Raw genomic sequence first — 20,285 nt, forward strand, 5'->3', positions numbered from 1 at the left:
GACAGACAGACAGACAGACAGACAGACAGACAGACAGACAGACAGACAGACAGACAGACAGACAGACAGACAGACAGACAGACAGACAGACAGACAGACAGACAGACAGACAGACAGACAGACAGACAGACAGACAGACAGACAGACAGACAGACAGACAGACAGACAGACAGACAGACAGACAGACAGACAGACAGACAGACAGACAGACAGACAGACAGACAGACAGACAGACAGACAGACAGACAGACAGACAGACAGACAGACAGACAGACAGACAGACAGACAGACAGACAGACAGACAGACAGACAGACAGACAGACAGACAGACAGACAGACAGACAGACAGACAGACAGACAGACAGACAGACAGACAGACAGACAGACAGACAGACAGACAGACAGACAGACAGACAGACAGACAGACAGACAGACAGACAGACAGACAGACAGACAGACAGACAGACAGACAGACAGACAGACAGACAGACAGACAGACAGACAGACAGACAGACAGACAGACAGACAGACAGACAGACAGACAGACAGACAGACAGACAGACAGACAGACAGGGTTATAGCTGTAGCACTGGACTGGCTGGAGCTGGCTGGGAGGTGGGCGCTGCCGCTATTCTGTCCTGTCCAGCTTTGAGTCTGACTCTGACGGTACTCGTGCTGCTGCTTAAAATAGCAAAAGGCATTCACAGCTGGCTAGGAGTCATTTTGGGAAGCTGGAGAGTGTGCTTGTATGTTAAGTGTTTGTGTAAGTTTAAGTGTTTGGTGGGCTGTTGATGTTTTTGTTAGTGAATGAGTGTAGTTCGGGTGAGGAGACAGGAGACAGGAAAGGCACAGTATGTATGTGGTTGAGTACAGAATGTTGCTGATGCATATGAATTTGTATTGTATCTTTTTGCACAGAATTTTCAAGGGGATTAGATTCTAGGTGTTAGGCGTATGTGTGGTTTATTTTTGTAGATATACAATGTTACTTGACTGTGTGAAAGTTTATTAAGAATGTTAACGTGTGTGGCTGGCTGTGCAGAACTAACGTGTAGAAGGCTGCTCAGTGTGACTGAGTGTTTAATACTATTAGGCAGAGGTAGGTTTTGCCTCTCTTTTAGCTTTTTTTCTGTCTGGTTTCTGACCTTTCATTGAGAGATGCAGGACAGAGTAGATCACAGATGCATGCGTGTTGGCAAACACGTTCCTGTGTGTCAAGAGAATATTTAGCACCGATGATGAGTTCAGGACTGGTTTGGGTTTTCTGAACCTTGTTGGTTGATTCTTGTTTGATAGAATGGTTCGGAGCGGCCTGTGTGCTTTTTTTCCCCCTGTATAGTCGACAGCACTACAGGCCAATCCCTAAGGAGAAAAACATAGATTATCCTTTTCCCCCTACAATAACCTTCCCATCCTGGATTTGTTTATGCTCTCTCTCTCTCCCCTGGTGTATGTTTTCACTTGTCACCCTGTGGACACAGACATATACATGTTTATAACCTCCATAATCTCATTATTATAGTGCTCTCTATGTTGTAATCTGCGCTTTACAGAATTCCTCCTCTCAATCTATCTATCTGTCTGTGTCTGTGCGTGTGCTCTGGCAGTGAGAGATTACCTTACATCTTGGACTGGACGTGCGGCCCCGTTGCAGGGCTTGTCTCGGTCGGTGTGTCTGTGGTTTAGACATGTTTATGGGGCTGGGCTGAGCCACTACAGAGTGGAGGCAGAGGGTTTATACAGATGGTTTATACAGGCCAAGGGACCCGTGTCAAGCACCTCTGTCTATGTCAATCCTATCGTGGAAGTATCCGCTGCAGCAGGAAGGGGGGTATGACATTTAGGGAGGAACATATTTGGATTCCGCAACCCAAATTTGTAGATTAATCCTAAATTTAGCAGATTATCCCCCATTTCCGTTTACTACAGATTGTCAATCTGGAAATGAGGACGTCACTTCTCATTTTACCAGGAAATCCTATTTATAAATGTGGTTTCTCAGTACTCTTTATTGAGAGCAAATACTGTATTGCAGGCACGCGCACACACACACCTTCGTGTTGCCTCTTTTTTTTTTGTGCTAGGAATTTCAATAATCAATCTTGTTTTTAATTTACCAATAGGTTGTAGGCACTAACGGAAGTAAACTTGTCATGATGCCACCAAATCACGCATGTTGGTTTGGCAGTCTGCCTGTACTATCTTTGCGCTTGTAATATCTCTTTAATGTTTGTAGCTCAGCTCAGTCTTCAATAGTCTCTCTCCCTCCTGAATGCCTCTGTCTTTAAGGCAAAGCATTTGATGGAAATGTATTTAGGTTAGAGGGCAACCGGAGCTAAGGGGACATTTCCTGTAATTCAAGAGCTTTCCTCCCTGGGTTACATGCATTCAAATTCCTGGCATATGTACGTTGTATATACTTGTAACTACTATTACCAGTAGTCTGATCCCAGTCAGTAGCTTGATCCCAGGTATGTATGTGCTGTAGCCAACTCTTCATGACTACGATATAAGAGTTTGCTAAGGCATATACAGTATGAGCCCAGGCTATGTTTCGTCAGAGATATATAGTATGTTTGACAAGCTATTTCTCTGTCTCCCTCATGCAGATGATCCTGACAGTGTACCTGAGTGACTGCCAGCAGATGCTGACAGAGGTGCCCATCACCCCAGAGACCACTTGTAAGAATGTGGTTGAGTTCTGTAAGGAGGCTGGAGAGAACGTGTGTCACCTGGCTGAGGTCTGGAAGGGAAAAGGTAAGGGATGCTTTCATCTTTAGCCTCTGACCTCTAACCTATTTAACCTAATCTTCAACCCCTAACCTCCTGGGGTTAACTAACTGACTGGTTTATTGCTACACTGACTGACTGGTGTTGAGCTGTGTCACAAGCTCTAAATACACTGAGCAAAGTGACAAGTTGAAAATCTTAGCTTTACAGATATTTAGCAAAGCACTGTATTTTTTATAATTTGTCTCTGCTTCATGACTTTCTTAAAATGAATTTATAGTGATTTCTTCCAAGTTTTGCATGAATCTATTCAACTGAATGTCTTGATATACAGTGCCTTAACTTTTTTGACATTTTGTTGTGTTGCAAACTGGGAATAAAATGTATTTAATTGTCTTTTTTTTTGTCAACGATCTACACAAAATACTCTAATGTCAAAGAAACATTCTCATATTTGTAAAAGAAATATGAAAAATAAAACACGAATATATCTTGATTAGATAAGTATTCAACACCCTGAGTCAATACATGTTAGAATCACATTTGTCAGTGATTACAGCTGTGAGTCGTTCTGGGTAAGTCTCTAAGAGCTTTCCACACCTGGATAGCAATGATCAACATTTGGCCATTTATTCTTTTCACAATTCTTCAAGCACTGTCAAATTGGTTGTTGATCAGTGCTAGACAACACATTTTCAGGTCTTGACATAGATTTAAATAAAAACTGTAACTCGGCCACTCAGGAACATTCACTGTCTTCTTGGTAAGCAACACCTGTGTAGATTTGTGTTTAAGGTTATTGTCCTGCTGAAAGGTGAGTTCATCTCCCAGTGTCTGGTTGAAAGCAGACTGAACCAGGTTTTCCTCAAGGATTTTGCTTGTGCTTATCCTGAAACTCCCCAGTCCTTAACGATTACAAGCAAAACCATAACATGATGCAGCTACCACTATGATTGAAAATATGGAGAGTGTTACTCAGTAATATGTTGTTTTGGATTTGCCCCAAACATAACACTTTGTATTCAGGACAAAAAGTGAATTGCTTTGCAATTTGATTTGCAGTATTACTTTAGTGCCTTGTTGCAAACAGGATGCATGTTTTAGAATCTTTTTTATTCTGTACGGACTTCCTTCTTTTCATTCCACTAGGATTGTGGAGAAACTACAATGTTGTTGATCCATTCTCAGTTTTCTCCGATCACAACCATTTAAAGTCATTATTGGCCTCCTGAGTGGTTTCCTTTCTCTCTGGCAACTGTGTTAGGAAGGACACCTGTATCGTTGTAGTGACTGGGTGCATTAATACACCATCCAAAGTGTAATTAATGACTTCACCATGCTCAAAGGTAATTCAATGTCTACTTTTTTTTTACCCATCTACCAAAAGTTGCCCTACGTTGCAAGGCATTGGAAAACCTCCCTGGTCTTTGTGGTTGAGTCCGTGTTTGAAATTCACTGCTCGACTGAGGGACCTTACAGATAATTGTATGTGTGGGGTACAGAGATGAGGTTAGAAAATAATGTTAAACACCCAGCATGAGTCCATGCAACTTATTATGTGATTTTTTAAGCAAAGTTTTACTCCTGAATCTATTTATTCTTGTCATAACAAATGGGGTTGAATGCTTACTAACTCAAGACTGCTTTTCATTTGTATTAATTTGTAACAGTTAATAAAGTATTGTGTGTAGGCCAGTGACCAAAATATCTCAATTTAATACATTTTAAATTCAGGCTGTAACACAACAAAATGTGGAAACAGACATTGACAGCCAGCCATCATTTAGAAATTTTACTTGGCTAATGACCCTCTCCCCTCCCTGAACAAAAGCAGTGGTGGTCTGCCCCTGACATACAACAATGATGTTTTTGTCTCAGGCAGCCTGTACGTCCCAGACAGACAGTGAGGCGGGATAGAAAGTGGGTCAGGATGTCTCTCTGTGACCCTCCAGGCTCTGGTGCTTGTTTACACACATAGCCTGTGGGCCTGTCGTCACGTAGAAATAGAATTACTGGAACAGAAAAAGCACCTCAGACCACAGCAGTTTTGTTTTTGAAGCTCAGACCGCAGACAGCAATTTGACAGTACACTCAATATGGCCGCCGGTCCACCCATTACAGAATGTTGACTTGAATGGAATCGTAATTCTATTTCAATGTTTTCACAGCCCCAACCCGGCTGCACAGGCCAGGGAGCGCATGAACACATGCTCTAGTGAGGGAACATAGAGTAGCTAGCTACAGTGTCAATAAGGTTGTCCTGACTTTCATAGGTTCTTTACTGAAGACAGGTATTTCTCTTCATCGCGACCCAATACAGTGCGTCAGTGCCAGAGTATAGCTGTGGGGACTAATGTGGTTTATCCTATTCTATTAATAGAAAGTACTTAGTTCATCTCTAATGATGATCAGGGCTGAGGGGCAATCAACCCACCATATCACTTTACAATCACCAATAGATAATCACGCAAGTCTATGTGTCTAACAACAACTCCTGTTTTCTTCTTCCTCCCATAGAGTGATCCTCTCATTAGTGTTGTATATATTATAATTATGTTATAACTTTGTCCTCCTTGTCCTCCCCAGAGAGAGTGATCCCCTTTGACTACCTGATGTATGAGCACCTGCAGAAGTGGGGTTCTAGGAGGATGGAGGTCAGGTTCTACCTGAGACACGAAGACTCCCCCTCAGAGAGCAGAAACCAGGGTGGGTGACTGGCCCTCGCCAGGCCTGGTCCCAGATCTGTTTATGCTCTTGCCAACACCATTGCTGTCATTGTCAAGCCAAATATGACAATGAGTGACATGGAGTTATAACAGCACATTTAGGCTTGACCCATGGTTTAGGCTACATCTTAAATGGCACCCTATTCCCTGTATAGTATGCTACCTTTGTACCTGAAGTGAAACTATTCATTATAGAGTGCATTACTTTTGGCCAGAGGCAGCCTATTCCATATAGAGTGCACTACTTTTGGACAGAGGCACCCTATTCCATATAAAACATAGGGTGCCATTTCTGGCACAGACTTATTCTGTTTCTCAGTTAGCTAGTAACATATCAGATAACATAAACCAGACATTCACTGAGAAGCCATTATCATAAGAAGGTTGTCATGAAAAGCAGTATGTGCTCTCAATTCTGGAACAGCTCAATGTTTGTGTCCCAAGTGGCACCCTATTCCCGAAATACCGCACTACCCATAGGGCTCTGGTTCAAAGGACTCAAAAGTAGTGCACTATAAATGGAATAGAATGCCATTTGGGACATACTCTGTACTTTTGTTTTGTTTCTCTGAACAGGAAGGTGTGTTTCTGTTTTGACTCCGGAGTTCCTGTTAGAGCTCTCAATCATGTTTTTCCATGACACATAACTGGCTCTGTCTGTCCCTTTCCACGTGGCTGAGTGTTTGTGTGCGTGTGTGATGGCTCTGTATGGTTGGCCTGCCTGCCTGCCTGCCTGACTGGCTTTTATGTAACTAATCTCTTTTGTGGCTAATTGGTCTCCTCGCCTGTGACCTCCTCTGACCGGTGCACCTGAGATGGATCAGAGAGAGAGACACCCAGGCCTGCAGGGTTAAGGAGGGTGGAGGCCTGACCAGGGGTGGAGGGCAGGGGGCTGGTGCCTGACTGGGACCTGACCAGGCGTGGAGGGCTGGGGAACTGATGCCTAACCAGGGGTGGAAGAAAGGCCTGGGAAGTTGGAACTAGCCTTAAGTAAAGAGAGGAGCTTTACCGCTGTTCACTAGTTCTTATCATGTTAGCTATCTATACTGTAGACTGACTTCCTGAGAGTGGAGGATAAGGTATCAGAGACTCCCAGCCCACCTTCAAACAGAGGGAGGGGGAGGTACAGTCAAGGCAAGAGAAATCCAGCCATGTGGAACATGCTACAGATGTAGGATCTTAATTTGATTACCCTGTTGCAGGAGAACATTTCTAATTACAGGCCTGCCTGGTGGGTATTGCAATGAGGACAGGTCTGGCCCATTGAGGTTGAAGTCAAGTACAGAGAAACACCTGCCTGGGGGGCATTGTACTGTAATTAGCACAAGTCGGCCCATTGAGGTTGAACATGTTAAGGCCCTGCCTGGGGGATAATGAGGACTGGGCCGTTAACGTTGAACCTCCTATAGCCCTGCCCTGAGGGGCATTGTAATGAGGACCGGCCCATTGAGGTTGAGGTATTTGCAGCTGACTGACAGGATTACCCACATAGTGATTCAGGCCCAGGATTTAGGGAATTAAACATCTAGCTATTTATAGATGACACAGTTTGGGGGGGGCTGTTTCGCCAAAGAGAATAGAGAGTCCAGAACACTGGACTGAGTGCCTGAGGGAGGGACGGTTGGGTAAACGGTTGGGACAAACGCCCCTCCCTTATGACTCTGGACTGGAGTCGCATGGCACGGCGCGCCGGCCCAGTGGAGAACCAACCAATGATAATTAGACTTAATACTGGATCCTGGACAGCTCTGGCTCAGTGTTTGGACTCATTAGACCAGATCACTATCTGAATGAGGACTCTGTGGGGGCTGTACTATACTGTACCGCGCCGGGCATCTGCTCTTATCCAGACTAGTGTGACAGGGGAGTTTGGAAGTTGGTTAGAAGACCGCAATGCAGTGAGTTGTCCTAGAAGGTATGGCTGCGGTGATAGTGATCAGATGTCTGACTCGTGATAGATTTGTCCTGGGCTGTATCCTGATGCAATCCTGTTATGTTATCCTGTGTAGTAGGTGTAATGTCAATGTAATTTTGTTAGGAATGCGTTTTTCTCCTCATGATTGGTAGACCTCTGTGTTTCATTATTGAGTCATGTGTGATCTAGATTCTTGATTGGTCATTGTACTCTATATTGTTAACTCTGTACTGCTCTACTGTGTTAGTGACTGGTTATTTGCACTGTTGTCTGATGTAATGTCCTTCTTTGCTATTCAGGGAGACAGCTCTCTCAGGACCAGTCCAGCAAAGGCAGTAGAGGGAGCTCAGACCAGCCTTGTGAGGACAGAGTAAGTCCTCACAACACAACACACACACACAAATGCACACATTCACACACTGCAGTAAACAAACACACTTCCTGGCAAAATGCCTGCCTGCTCATTAGGTTTGTGAATGGGAAGGAAAGCTGTATGGCATCATGATTTAGCATTTCAAGTCTTAATAATTCCTATCCATAGGGCCAAAAACAATGTTTTTACTGTAATACCAAGGACTTCCTCGGTCACTCTCTTTAAGAGATTTTCTTAGTGGGTCTTTAACTGTGAGAGAGAGGCAGAGAGTGTGTGTGTGTGTGTGTGTGTTGGTGTGCTCAAGTAAGTGTGTGTGTGTGTGTGCGTGCGTGCGTGTTAGATTGTGCTCGAGTGAGTGTGTGTATTAGAGTGTGTGTGTGTCTGTTGTTGTTTGTAGAGTACAGAGGATTAGAAGAAGGCTTAGTGACAGGCATGATTACAGTTCCCTCAGAATTTGTCCATGTGAAAACAGGAGATAAAGCTCAACTTACTACGGTCTGGCATCTCTGACCCAGGCTGGAATCCTGACTGCTTTCTTTGGCTATTATTTTTGTGTCACATATCAACAATTTCCCCTAGATGCTGTCCCCAGGCAGTGCTCAAAAGCAATTGCATTTAGTTTCACAGTTTATGATCTGAGATACTCATCTGTCACTCAAATGTTCGCTTATGTCCTTCATTGACAGCCATTTGGTTAAGGGCTTGTAAGCATTTCACGGTAAGGTCTACACTTGTTGTATTCGGTGAATGTGACAAATAAAGTTGAATTTGATTTGAGTTACATGCGCACATCTTCAAGTTCAGATGCCGCCATGAATGTATTAAAAGACGCAGATAACTTAGAATATAATTTAGCCTAGTAACTTAACACGTTTAGCGACAGTGCATCTACCTTTAGTTGAGTGCTTTTATTCAGGACTGGTTCTCTTAGTCAGTCCTGATGGATTACAACAATCTCATGAAATAACTGTTTTAAGATCATTTGGGGGGGCTGATTCTCACTGTGGTGTGTGTGTGTGTGTGTGTGTGTGCGCGCGCTGAGGTTACAGTTACTGGGGTGGGGTTACTGTAAATACATTACATAACCAAAAGTATCTGGACACCTGCACGTCAAACATCTCATTCCAAAATCATAGGCATTAATATGGAGTTGGGAAGGCTTTCCACTAGATGTTGAAACATTGCTGTGGGGACTTGCTTCCATTCAGCCACAAGAGCATTAGTGAGGTCGGGCACTAATGTTGGGCAAAAAGGCCTGGCTCTCAGTCGGCGTTCCAATTCATCCCAAAGGTGTTCGATGGGGTTGAGGTCAGGGCTCTGTGCAGGCCAGTCAAGTTCTTCCACACTGATCTCGACAAACCATTTCTGTATGGACCTCGCTTTGTGCACGGGGGTTTCATGCTGAAACAAGAAAGGGTCTTCTCCAAACTGTTGCCACAAAGTTGGAAGCACAGAATTGTCTAGAATGTCATTGTATGCTGTAGCGTTTAGATTTCCCTTCACTGGAACTAGCCCAAACCATGAAAAACATCCTCGGACCATTATTCCTCCTCCACCAAACTTTACAGTTTACAGTTGGCACTATGCATTGGGGCAGGTAGCGTTCTCCTGGCATCCGCCAAACCCTGATTCGTCAGACTGCCAGATGGTGAAGTGTGATTCATCACTCCAGAGAACGCTTTTCCACTGCTCCAGAGTCCAACGGCGGCGAGCTTTACACCACTCCAGCCGACGCTTGGCATTGCACATGGTGATCTTAGGTTTGTGTGTGGCTGCTTGGCCTAGGAAACCAACTTCATGAAGCTCCCAATGTACAGTTCTTATTCTGACGTTGCTTCCAGGGGCAGTTTGGAACTCAGTAGTGAGTAGTTCCAACTGAGGACAGATGATTTTTACGTGCTACGTGCATCAGCACTCGGCTGTCCTGTGAGCTTATGTGGCCTACCACTTCGCGGCTGAGCCATTGTTGCTCCTAGACGTTTCTACTTCACAATAACAGCTCGCACAGTTGACCGGGGCAGCTCTAGCAGGGCAGACATTTGACAAACTGACTTGTTGGAAAGGTGGTATCCTATGACGGTTCCACGTTGAAAGTCAATCATTAAAGCCATTCTACTGCCAATGTTTGTCTATGGAGATTGCATGGGTGTCTGCTGGATTGTATATACCTGTCAGCAATGGGTGTGGCTGAAATAGCCAAATCCATTCTTTTGAAGGGGTGTCCACATACTTTTGCCATTTATGCATACATATGCCATTTCGCAGACACTTTTATCCACTTTTATCCAAAGCAACATTTATGTATGGGTGGCCACAACTGGAATCCTGACATTGCAAGCGCTATGATCTAGCAACTGAGACACTCAGGACTACTGTTAATTGATAACATGTAGCATGATGTCTCTTTCTGATCAAGGGGCACTCAAGCTGTAACCCATGGGCTTGTCGTAGTTGGCTGTCAGTGGTTTTGTTTTTAAAAAAAAATGGTACTTTAATAGTCTACTGTACTATGTTGATTCTTAGCAATCTCATATCTCTCTGTGCGTCATTGTCTTCACAGGGTGGAGTAGTTCACTGCCAGGAAAGTGTGTGTCTTGTCATTTATATGTAGGCCAACTCAATCCAAGCGATCATTTTTTTTTAATGGAGATTGGAGATTTGAACATCCTTTGATCTTTTTATGGGTTTTCAGACAGTATAGGCAGATGTTAGGGGGGAGACAATGAAGGATGAATGACGGGTAGGAAGGGCTAAGCTGAGACCTGAACCCTGTGGATGGGCATATGTGGTCCAGAGTCTAGAGCGTTACAACTTGACCAGACTGAAAGTTGAAAGTTCAGTGTGGAGACAGAGGCAACTTTAGGAGAAACAGAAGTTGCCTACGCCAGCACACTGTGCTGATCTCATTGTCTGTCAGTGTCTTTCCCTCCTCTTCTTTATCCTCCCTCTCTATGTCTCTCTGTATGTTCATTTCCTTCCTCTCTTTCTCCTAGACATGAAGTGTGCTGCCTCCACCCTCACATGCTCCTGCTACTGGATGTGTTGTAAGGGAGTGAGCTGTGGCTACAACAGAGCAAGGCTCAGGCAGCAGTGGTTGGGTGGACCCTTATGGCTGACATGACACTGACACCTTTGTTTGCACAACTGTGTGTAATTATAGAAATAACAGCTGTGTTAGGGAATACGTTTGATTATGTCAAAACAGGTCAAGGGTTTGTTGATAAAGATTATTATCTGCTCTTTTTCCATTGTATATTTTTTTTTTTGCAGGGCGGGGGAATCAAAATTGAAGACAGTTTAGGTGTCATAATGATTAGGTCCTTAGAATTGGGATTTGTGTGTGGAGCAAGCAGCAACTGAATCAGTTTCATTTATGTTTGAGACTGACTCTGAGGTTCTACTGAGCATCACATTTATTATGCAAGAAGTGTAATCTGTATTTCTGAGATCACAGCCATTTTAGAATATGATGCATGAAAGCGCTGGAATGATTGGCAGGTTTTGTTCCAACCTAAATTTCCATTATGTGCATTATCAGGAGGGTCCCAGTACCTGTCCGGGAGACAGCTGTGGCGCAGAGACTTTATGGCAGCAGGAGCTTGGGAAAGGGAGGGGATGTTCTCGTGCTGCAGTCCGGCTCCAGCAGCATAGAGAGGAGAGGAGGAGCGAGAGAGGGAGAGTGAAAAGAACTGCTGGCACGTCAAAATTGGAACAAATCCCTCACAGGGGAGAAAAACTTACGCAGTCACAAAGTCACGTCAGCGACGAAGAATGGGCGCTTTTGATACATGTTTGAGATGTTCTTATAGCCAACGTAATTTTAAAAAAAAGGTAGCTAGTGGTGTTTTGTCGTATGAACATATAGTGTGACCCATTACTCTTCAGGCTAAATGGATGTGACAACTATACCTGTCCATCTCATCCCGACTGAGTCACGGACTTGATTTGTCCTCTCTGTTTACTGAATGCGCACGCTGGTTTACATGTTCTAACGTGACACGAGGGGAATAACAAACCGTGCTTCTTGGGCCATAGGAAGAGACTCGTAAATCACCGCATCGGACAAGTGCGAAAGTTGCGATAGGAATCGGTGCATTGTCATTCATTGGCGCGGTGACCGGGGCTACGTTTACTAGATGAGTAGAGGAACGATTTGAATGAAAAAAATGGAGTGGAAACATGTTGAGGCTGTACAGGAATTTACAGTTGAAGGACAATGCAGCAAAATTAAGGTGCGATCTTGCAGAATTACCTGGGACGCCCACCAGGTAATAAAACCAATTTAAATTAGATCTCTTTGATGTTTTGTCATGGTGTAAAGTTTCTCGGGCAGGTCACATATTGTCTGCCTATATGTTTTCATGTGTTTTTATTGGTTTGTATAGCATTTCATTGTATTCCATATATGCTATAAAGGCTAGGAATGGTACCATAAGGCATGCATAAAAAGCTAATAATATCATTTATTTAATTTAATTTAATCTTTATATAACTAGGCAAGAATAAAGATATGCCCAAATCCCTGTGATTAGGCTATTACATGTTTGAATATCAGCATTTTTCTGGATTTTACTGATCATGCAATATGTCATAATTGCATAATTAAATGAATTATTGTCAAATGGCACTGATTTTAAATATAGCTGCCCGTTAGTGTGTGTAATTGACATATGTAAGACATGTTCTATAGCCTACATCTTTTTCTTTAGGATCCCCATTCATATGGGGTGTGATTAAAACTACATATGATTTAAGCTAGTGCTATAGTCATACCTATGATGACGATGAGACAGCCTATAGGGAGGAGGTCAGAGACCTGGCAGTGTGTTGCCAGGACAACAACCTCTCCCTCAATGTCAGCAAGACAAATGAGCTGATTGTGGACTACAGGAAACATAGGGCCGCGCACGCCCCCATTCACATCGACGGGGCTGTAGTGGAGCACACAACCAACACAGTCGTGAAGTGGGCACGACAACACCTCTTCCCCTTCAGGAGGCTGAAAATATTTGGCATGGGCCCTCAGAATCTTAAAAAGTTATACTGCTGCACCATTGAGAACATCTTGACTGGCTGTATCACTGCTTGGTATGGCGACTGCTTGGCATTCGACAGCAAGGTGCTACAGAGGGTAGTGCGTACGGCCAAGTACATCACTGTGGCCAAACTCCCTGGCATCCAGGACCTCTATACAAGGGGTTGTCAGAGGAAGGCCCTAAAAAGGGTCAAAGAGTCTAGCTACCCAAGTCATAGACTGTTTTCTCTGCTACCACATGGCTAGCGGTACCAATGCTCTGGAACCAACAGGACCCTGAACAGCTTCTACCCAAAGCGTTAAGACTGCTAAATAGTTAGTTAAATAGTCAACCAAATAGCTACCCGGACTATCTGTATTGACCCTTTTGCACTAACTTGTTTGACTCATCACATACTGCTGCTACTGTTTATTATCTGTCCCTTTATTCCTAGTTATAAACTCAGCAAAAAAATAAACATCCTCTCACTGTCAACTGCATTTATTTTCAGCAAACTTAACATGTGTAAATATTTGTATGAACATAAAATTCAACAACTGAGACATAAAGAGAACAAGTTCCACAGACATGTGACTAACATAAATGGAAAAATGTGTGCCTAAACAAAGGGGGGGTCCAAATCAAAAGTAACAGTCAGTATCTGGTGTGGCCACCAGCTGCATTAAGTACTGCAATGCATCTCCTCCTCATGGACTGCACAATATTTGCCAGTTCTTGCTGTGAGATGTTACCCCACTCTTCCACCAAGGCACCTGCACGTTCCCAGACATTTCTTGGTGGAATGGCCCTAGCCCTCACCCTCCAATCCAACAGGTCCTAGACGTGCTCAATGGGATTGAGATCCGGGATCTTCGCTGGCCATGACAGAACACTGACATTCCTGTCTTGCAGGAAATCATGCACAGAATGAGCAGTATGGCTGGTAGCACTGTCATGCTGGAGGGTCATGTCAGGATGAGCCTGCAGGAAGGGTATCACATGAGGGAAGAGGATGTCTTCCCTGTAACACACAGCGTTGAGATTGACAACAAGTTGACCATGACGAACCCTCCACCTCCAAATTGATCCCGCTCTGAGTACAAGCCTCAGTGTAACCTCCAAATTGATCCCGCACTGAGTACAGGCCTCAGTGTAACGCTCATTCCTTCGATGATAAATGCGAATCCGACCATCACCCCTGGTGAGACAAAACTGCGACTCGTCAGTGAAGAGCACTTTTTGCCAATCCAGTCTGGTCAAGCGACGGTAGGTTTGTGCCCATAGGCGACGTTGTTGCTGTTTTAGGGGTCTCACAATACAGACATTGCAATTTATTGCCCTGCCCACATCTGCAGTCCTCATGCCTCCTTGCAGCATGCCTAAGGCACGTTCATGCAGATGAGCAGGGACCCTGGGCATCTTTCTTTTGGTGTTTTTCAAAGTCAGTAGAAAGGCCTCTTTAGTGTCCTAACTTTTCATAACTGTGACCTTAATTGCCTACCGTCTGTAAGCTGTTAGTGTCTTAACGACCGTTCCACAGGAGCATGTTCATTAATTGTTTATGGTTCATTGAACAAGCATGGGAAACAGTGTTTTAACCTTTTACAGTGAAGATCTGTGAAGTTATTTGTATTTTTACAAGTTATCCTTGAAAGACAGGGTCCTGAAAAAGGGATGTTTCTTTTTTTGCTAAGTTTATGTACAGTACCTATAAAAAGTTTGGACACACCTACTCATTCAAGGGTTTTTCTTTATTTTTACTATTTTCTACATTGTAGAATAATAATGAAGACATCAAAACTATGAAATAACACATTTGGAATCATGTAGTAAACAAAAAAGTGTTAAACAAAATGTATTTTATATTTGTTTGCTTTAATGAAATCTTTGCACATGCTTGGCATTCTCTCAACCAGCTTCATGAGGTAGTCACCTGGAATGCATTTCAAGTAACAGATGTACCTTGTTCAAAGTTAATTTGTGGAATTTCTTTCCTTCTTAATGAATTTGAGCCAATCAGTTGTGTTGTGACAAGTTAGGGGTGGTATACAGAACATAGCCCTATTTGATAAAAGACCAAGTCCATATTATGGCAAGAACAGCTCAAATAAGCAAAGAGAAACTACTTTAAAACTACTTTCCTTTAAAATATGGTCAGCCATTCTGGAAAATTTCAAGAACTTTGAAAGTGTAGTCGCAAAAACCATCAAGCGCTGTGATGAAACTGTCTCTCATGAGGACAGCCACAGCAGAGGATAAGTTCATTAGAGTTACCAGCCTCAGATTGCAGCCCAAATACATGCTTCACAGAATTCTAGTAACAGACACATCTCAACATCAATTGTTCAGAGGAGACCGTGAATCAGGCCTTCATGGTCAAATTGCTGCAAAGAAACCACTACTAAAGGACACCAATAATAAGAAGAGACTTGCTTGGTACCAGGAAAAACTAGTAATGGACATTAGACCGGTGGAAAACTGTCCTTTGTGGTTCCCACCGTGCAGCATAGAGGAGGAGGTGTGAAGAGGTGTGGTGGTGCTTTGCTGGTGACACTGTCAGTGAGTTATTTAGAATTCAAGGCACACTTAACCAGCATGGCTACCAAAGCATTCTGCAGCAATACGCCATCCCATCTGGTTTGCGTTTGGTGGGAGCATAATTTGTTTTTCAATAGGACAATGACCCAACACACCTCCAGGCTGTGTAAGGGCTATTTGATCAAGACGGAGAGTAATGGAGTGCTGCATCAGATGACCTGGCCTCCACAATCACCTGACCTCAAACCAAATGAGATGGTTTTATCGCAGAGTGAAGAAAAATCAGCCACTAAGTACTCAGCATATGTGGGAACTCCTTCAAGACTGTTGGAAAAGCATTGCAGGGGAAGCTGGTTGAGAGAATGCCATAGTGTGTAAAGCTGTCATCAAGTCGAAGTGTGGACTTTTAAGAATCTCAAATCTAAAATATATTTTGATTTGTTTTACACTTTTTTGGTTACCACGTGTTATTTCATGGTTTTCATGTCTTCACTATTATTCTACAATGTAGAAAATAGTGAATATAAAGAAACACAAATTTAGGAATGTTTATCCCCGTTTTGTTCTGTTTACTTCCGTTAAAATCTCTTGAAGCTAGGGGGCTCTATTTCTATGTTTGGAAAAATAACGTTCCCAAAGTAAACGGCCTATTTGATGCTAGAATATGCATAAAATTGACAGATTAGGATAGAACACACTAAAGTTTCCAAAACTGTAAAAATATTGTCTGTGAGTATAACATAACTGATATTGCAGGCGAAAGCCTGAGAAGAATCCAATCAGGAAGTGACTCTTATTTTGAAACCCCTGTGTTCCTATGCATCCCTATTGCCCATTGAAAGGGATATCAACCAGATTCCTTTTTCTATGGCTTCCCTAAGGTGTCAACAGCCTTTCGACATAGTTTCAGGCTTTTATTTTGAAGAATGAGCGTTAACGACCACATTGCGTAAGTGGACAGGAGGGGGCTCTCAGAGGGATTTGTGCGCAAAAGAGAGAGGCGGCCATTGTTACTCCCCGTCCTAGTGAAAAGCCAACTGTCCCGGTTGATATATTATCGAATAGATATTTGAAAAACACCCTGAGGATTGATTATAAACATTTTTGACATGTTTCTGTGGACATTATGGATATAATTTGGAATTTTTGTTTGCGTTGTTGTAACCGCTCTTTCCGGTGGATTCCTGGGCATAACGCACCAAACTAGCGGAGGTATTTGGATATAAAAAATATCTTTATGGAACAAAAATAACATTTGTTGTCTAACTGGGAGTCTCGTGAGTGAAAACATCCAAAGATCATCAAAGGTAAACGATTAATTTGATTGCTTTTCTGATTTTCGTGACCAAGTTACCTGATGCTATGTGTACTTGTCGTGTTTTGTCGAGCAATCGAAAAACTTACACAAACGCTTGTATTGCTTTTGCTGTAAAGCATAATTTCAAAATGTGAGACAACAGGTGGATTAACAAAAGGCTAAGCTGTGTTTTCCTATATTGCACTTGTGATTTCATGAATATGAATATTTTCTAGTAATATTTTTTGACTGTGGCGCTATGCTATTCAGCGTTGTTGATGACAATTCTCCCGGATCCGGGATGGGTGGTTCCAAGATTAAGAAATGTTTTTCAACAGAATCGGTGGAATGCACCCCTGATCACACACAGACACAGTTCACTTTCATAGCAGCCACATAAAAAAACCATGGTCCATTTGAACGTTGTAATCCTTCTCGCATCTACGCGCTCTCCTCTCACATTTTTCCTTCACTTGTGAACTTCAGTGCACAATACATCAGCTTTCTGTGACCAGGCGAAAAAACCTATCCAGGCCAAACCTTGATATCATAATTGCTAACCGCTACACACAGCCTACATCGTTGTCACAATATTACTATTATATGTAATAGTCAACATAGCTACTCATACAGTCAGCAGCAAGCATTTACACTGGCAGACCCTGTGGCAAGAAATTAATAAAACCAAAAGCTTACCTTGATTTGGAAGAATTCCAGTGTTGAACAGCCATAGCCAGCTAGCTAACATAGCGTCCCTCTCTGTTTGAACCGGGTGTTTGAGTAGGCTAAACTAGCTAGCTGCATTCGCTAGCTAAATAAGTGAAAGTGAAATACAACAACATCTCCCTCACTCTTTCTTGCCTCTCCTAATAGTCATTTTATCTCTCTTTGAGTCAACTACTCAACATATTTTACGCATTGCTAGCTAGCTAGCTAGCTGTAGCTTATGCTTTTAGTACTAGATTAATTATCTGATTCTTTGATTGGGTGGGCAACATGTCATTTCATGCTGCAAGAGCTCTGATCGGTTAGAGGACATCCTCCGGAATGTGTCATAATTACAGTGTAAGTCTATGGAAGGGGGTGAGAACCAAGAGCCTCCTAGGTTTTCTATTGAAGTCAATGTACCCAGAGGACTACAGAAACTAGCTGTCCTCCGGCTACAACATGGTGCTACCCTACAGAGTGCTGTTGAGGCTACTGTAGACCTTCATTGCAAAACAGTGTGTTTTAATCTATTATTTGGTGATGTGAATATATTTAGTATAGTTTTATCTAAAAATGCTAACTTAAAAATAAAATAATCACTTAAAAAAAAATCACTAAGGAGGATGATCCTCCCCTTCGTCCTCTGAGGAGCCTCCACTAGTACATATCTACCTCAATTACTTCTTACGCCTGCACATCGACTCAGTACTGGTGCCCCGTTTTTAGCTCATTGTGTATTTATTATTACTTTTATTGCATGTTTTACTTTTCTATTATATCTCTATTTTCTTTCTCTCTGTATTGTTGGGAAGGGCCCGTAAGTAAGCATTTCACTGTCAGTCTACACCTGTTTAACATTTTATTTGTCTTTTCCTATGGATAAAATATTGCAGGTACAGTACTCTGGCATGGTCCTGCGTATGGTATGAGGGCTGAGTCAGAATTCTGATCCTGCACAGGGACGCTGTTTCCTAATATCAGCAGTTATGTCAATGTTTGATGTGAAGGAAATGCACTGTTAGAGATTTTTGTCCATTTCCCTTAACTTGCATTAGAGACCCCTTTTCTCCTGCTGTTTTTGAACTTACAATGACAGACTAGTTAAGACAGACAGCAGTAGTTATCAAAGTTAGCTATGTTGTATGAAGCTTCTCTACAGCTCTGTTGAAATGCAAACAAGCCTGCTTCAGTTGTATTTTAAAACCTCATTTGACATAATTTGGTGCCTCTCTAGAATGAGGACAATTCTGCCCATAGGCCTAATCAATGGATTCCACTGGTCCAAAATGTTCAGTGTAGTACTCATTCTATCCTTCTGACAATGGATAACCCAATGTTCCACTGTTGAATTGTTACTGGTGACTTGAAATGTTGCATATTTAAGCCCCTCAGGGGAGAGGAAGTCATGTATTCCAGGAAATCTTGATGTGACAGGCGACACTTGACATGTCCATTGACTGAGGCATGAATGAATCGACCACTCAGAGGCACCTCTCATTGTTCCACCACACACACACACACACACATACACACATCACACACACACACACACACACACACACACACACACATACACACACACGCACAGACCGAGGAATGACCCTATTTCCCTCGTGGCGTCTATTGTCCAAAGGCGAACAGCAAGCCTTCCTGTTTTCACTAGCTCACAAATGCTGCCTTGGCACCACAAGCTAAAGCACCAGAGGCCTGTTCAAGGTTGCTGTAATGTATTTCCCTTTGAACATCATGGTTTCAACTTTAGCCGTAATGGGAATGGATTGGAATGGTCCAGTGACCTCACTAAGCTGTGCTTTGTAGTCTTCCTGTTCACTAGCCCTTTTCTCAAGATACAAAACCATAAACTCTTCACCTCAAAAGGATAGACTCGAGATCAAGCACCTCAGGGAGATTATGAGTTGACTGTGAAAGCAGGACTTAATGTGTGTGTTTTATAAAAAGTGTGTGTGAGAGAGAGACAGCATTGTGTTTGTTAATCAGTGACTATACACAAAACTATACACAATTGCAGGACATGACAGGACTACAAGCTTCCTGTTTAGGCAATCCAGGCATTTCCTAGTGGTCCAGTGATGATTGCTGGTGTGTGTGTGTGAGCGCCATGTGACTGCAGTGTGTGTGCACTGAGAAATGCATTTAAACAAAATATATATATTGTTTTTGACAGCTGTGTGTTGCACACAGCATCACGGGTCAGCATCAAACCTTTTAATATCATGAGCATAATGTTTGATATTCAAATGTGTATGATGTTCTGTTTGATATTCATGTTGTATATCACAAAGCTAATGTAACTTCACATCAGAGAGGAGAGTTATGTGTTTTTTGACGTTATGGAGAATACTCTTACATAAGACGGTGAGATGAGACCTGTTGTCTCCATGTTTGACGTTGTTATATCTAGGTCTACTGCTGCCTACACCAGTCTCTGTATTCTACAGCATAATGTTTCATCATCTGATGCAGCCAGTGTTTTCATGTCAATATGTGTGTGTGAGGATGTGCTTTGTTTGTTGTTTGAGAGGGCCCACATTTTGAGCTTGTTCTTTCTCCTGGTTTGTCTGATGTGTGTGCGTACGTGTGTGTGTGTTTGCGCGTGTGTGTGTGTAGGTGGAAAACCCTAGCGTGGAGCTGTCTCTGTCGGAGCTGCAGGAGATGGCCACACGTCAACAGCAACAGATCGAGGCCCAACAGCAGATGCTGGTTGCCAAGGTACTAGGACACAGACACTGCTGATCACATAGTCAATAATATATATATATATATATTTATATATAAACAATAAACATAATATACAGTACCAGTCAAAAGTTTGGATACACCTACTCATTCAAGAGTTTTCTTAATTTTTTAAATTATTTTTCTACATTGTAGAATAATAGTGAAGACATCAAAACTATGAAATAACACATATCTAATCACATATGTAGTAACTTTATATTTGAGATTCTTCAAAGTAGCCACC

General features: G+C 42.7%; 1 protein-coding gene across 13 annotated transcripts in view; it reads left to right on the top strand.

Moving 5' to 3' along the window:
- LOC110497716 (apoptosis-stimulating of p53 protein 1) overlaps nt 1-20,285 on the top strand; it is a 43,916-nt gene that overhangs the window by 8,802 nt on the left and 14,829 nt on the right. For 9 of the 13 annotated variants that reach the window (XM_021574021.2, XM_021574012.2, XM_021574014.2 and 6 more), the window contains exons 2-5: nt 2,610-2,757; nt 5,317-5,436; nt 7,671-7,741; nt 19,931-20,032. In XM_021574021.2, coding sequence (XP_021429696.2) covers nt 2,610-2,757; nt 5,317-5,436; nt 7,671-7,741; nt 19,931-20,032 — 441 coding nt within the window. Of the gene's footprint in view, nt 1-773; nt 856-2,609; nt 2,758-5,316; nt 5,437-6,477; nt 7,372-7,670; nt 7,742-11,035; nt 12,013-19,930; nt 20,033-20,285 lie in introns of those variants that run through there. The other 4 variants (XM_021574018.2, XM_036954693.1, XM_036954694.1 and 1 more) reach the window with 4 other exon arrangements.

This window comes from Oncorhynchus mykiss, chromosome 19 (assembly GCF_013265735.2).
Source record: "Oncorhynchus mykiss isolate Arlee chromosome 19, USDA_OmykA_1.1, whole genome shotgun sequence".
NCBI lineage: Eukaryota > Metazoa > Chordata > Actinopteri > Salmoniformes > Salmonidae > Oncorhynchus > Oncorhynchus mykiss.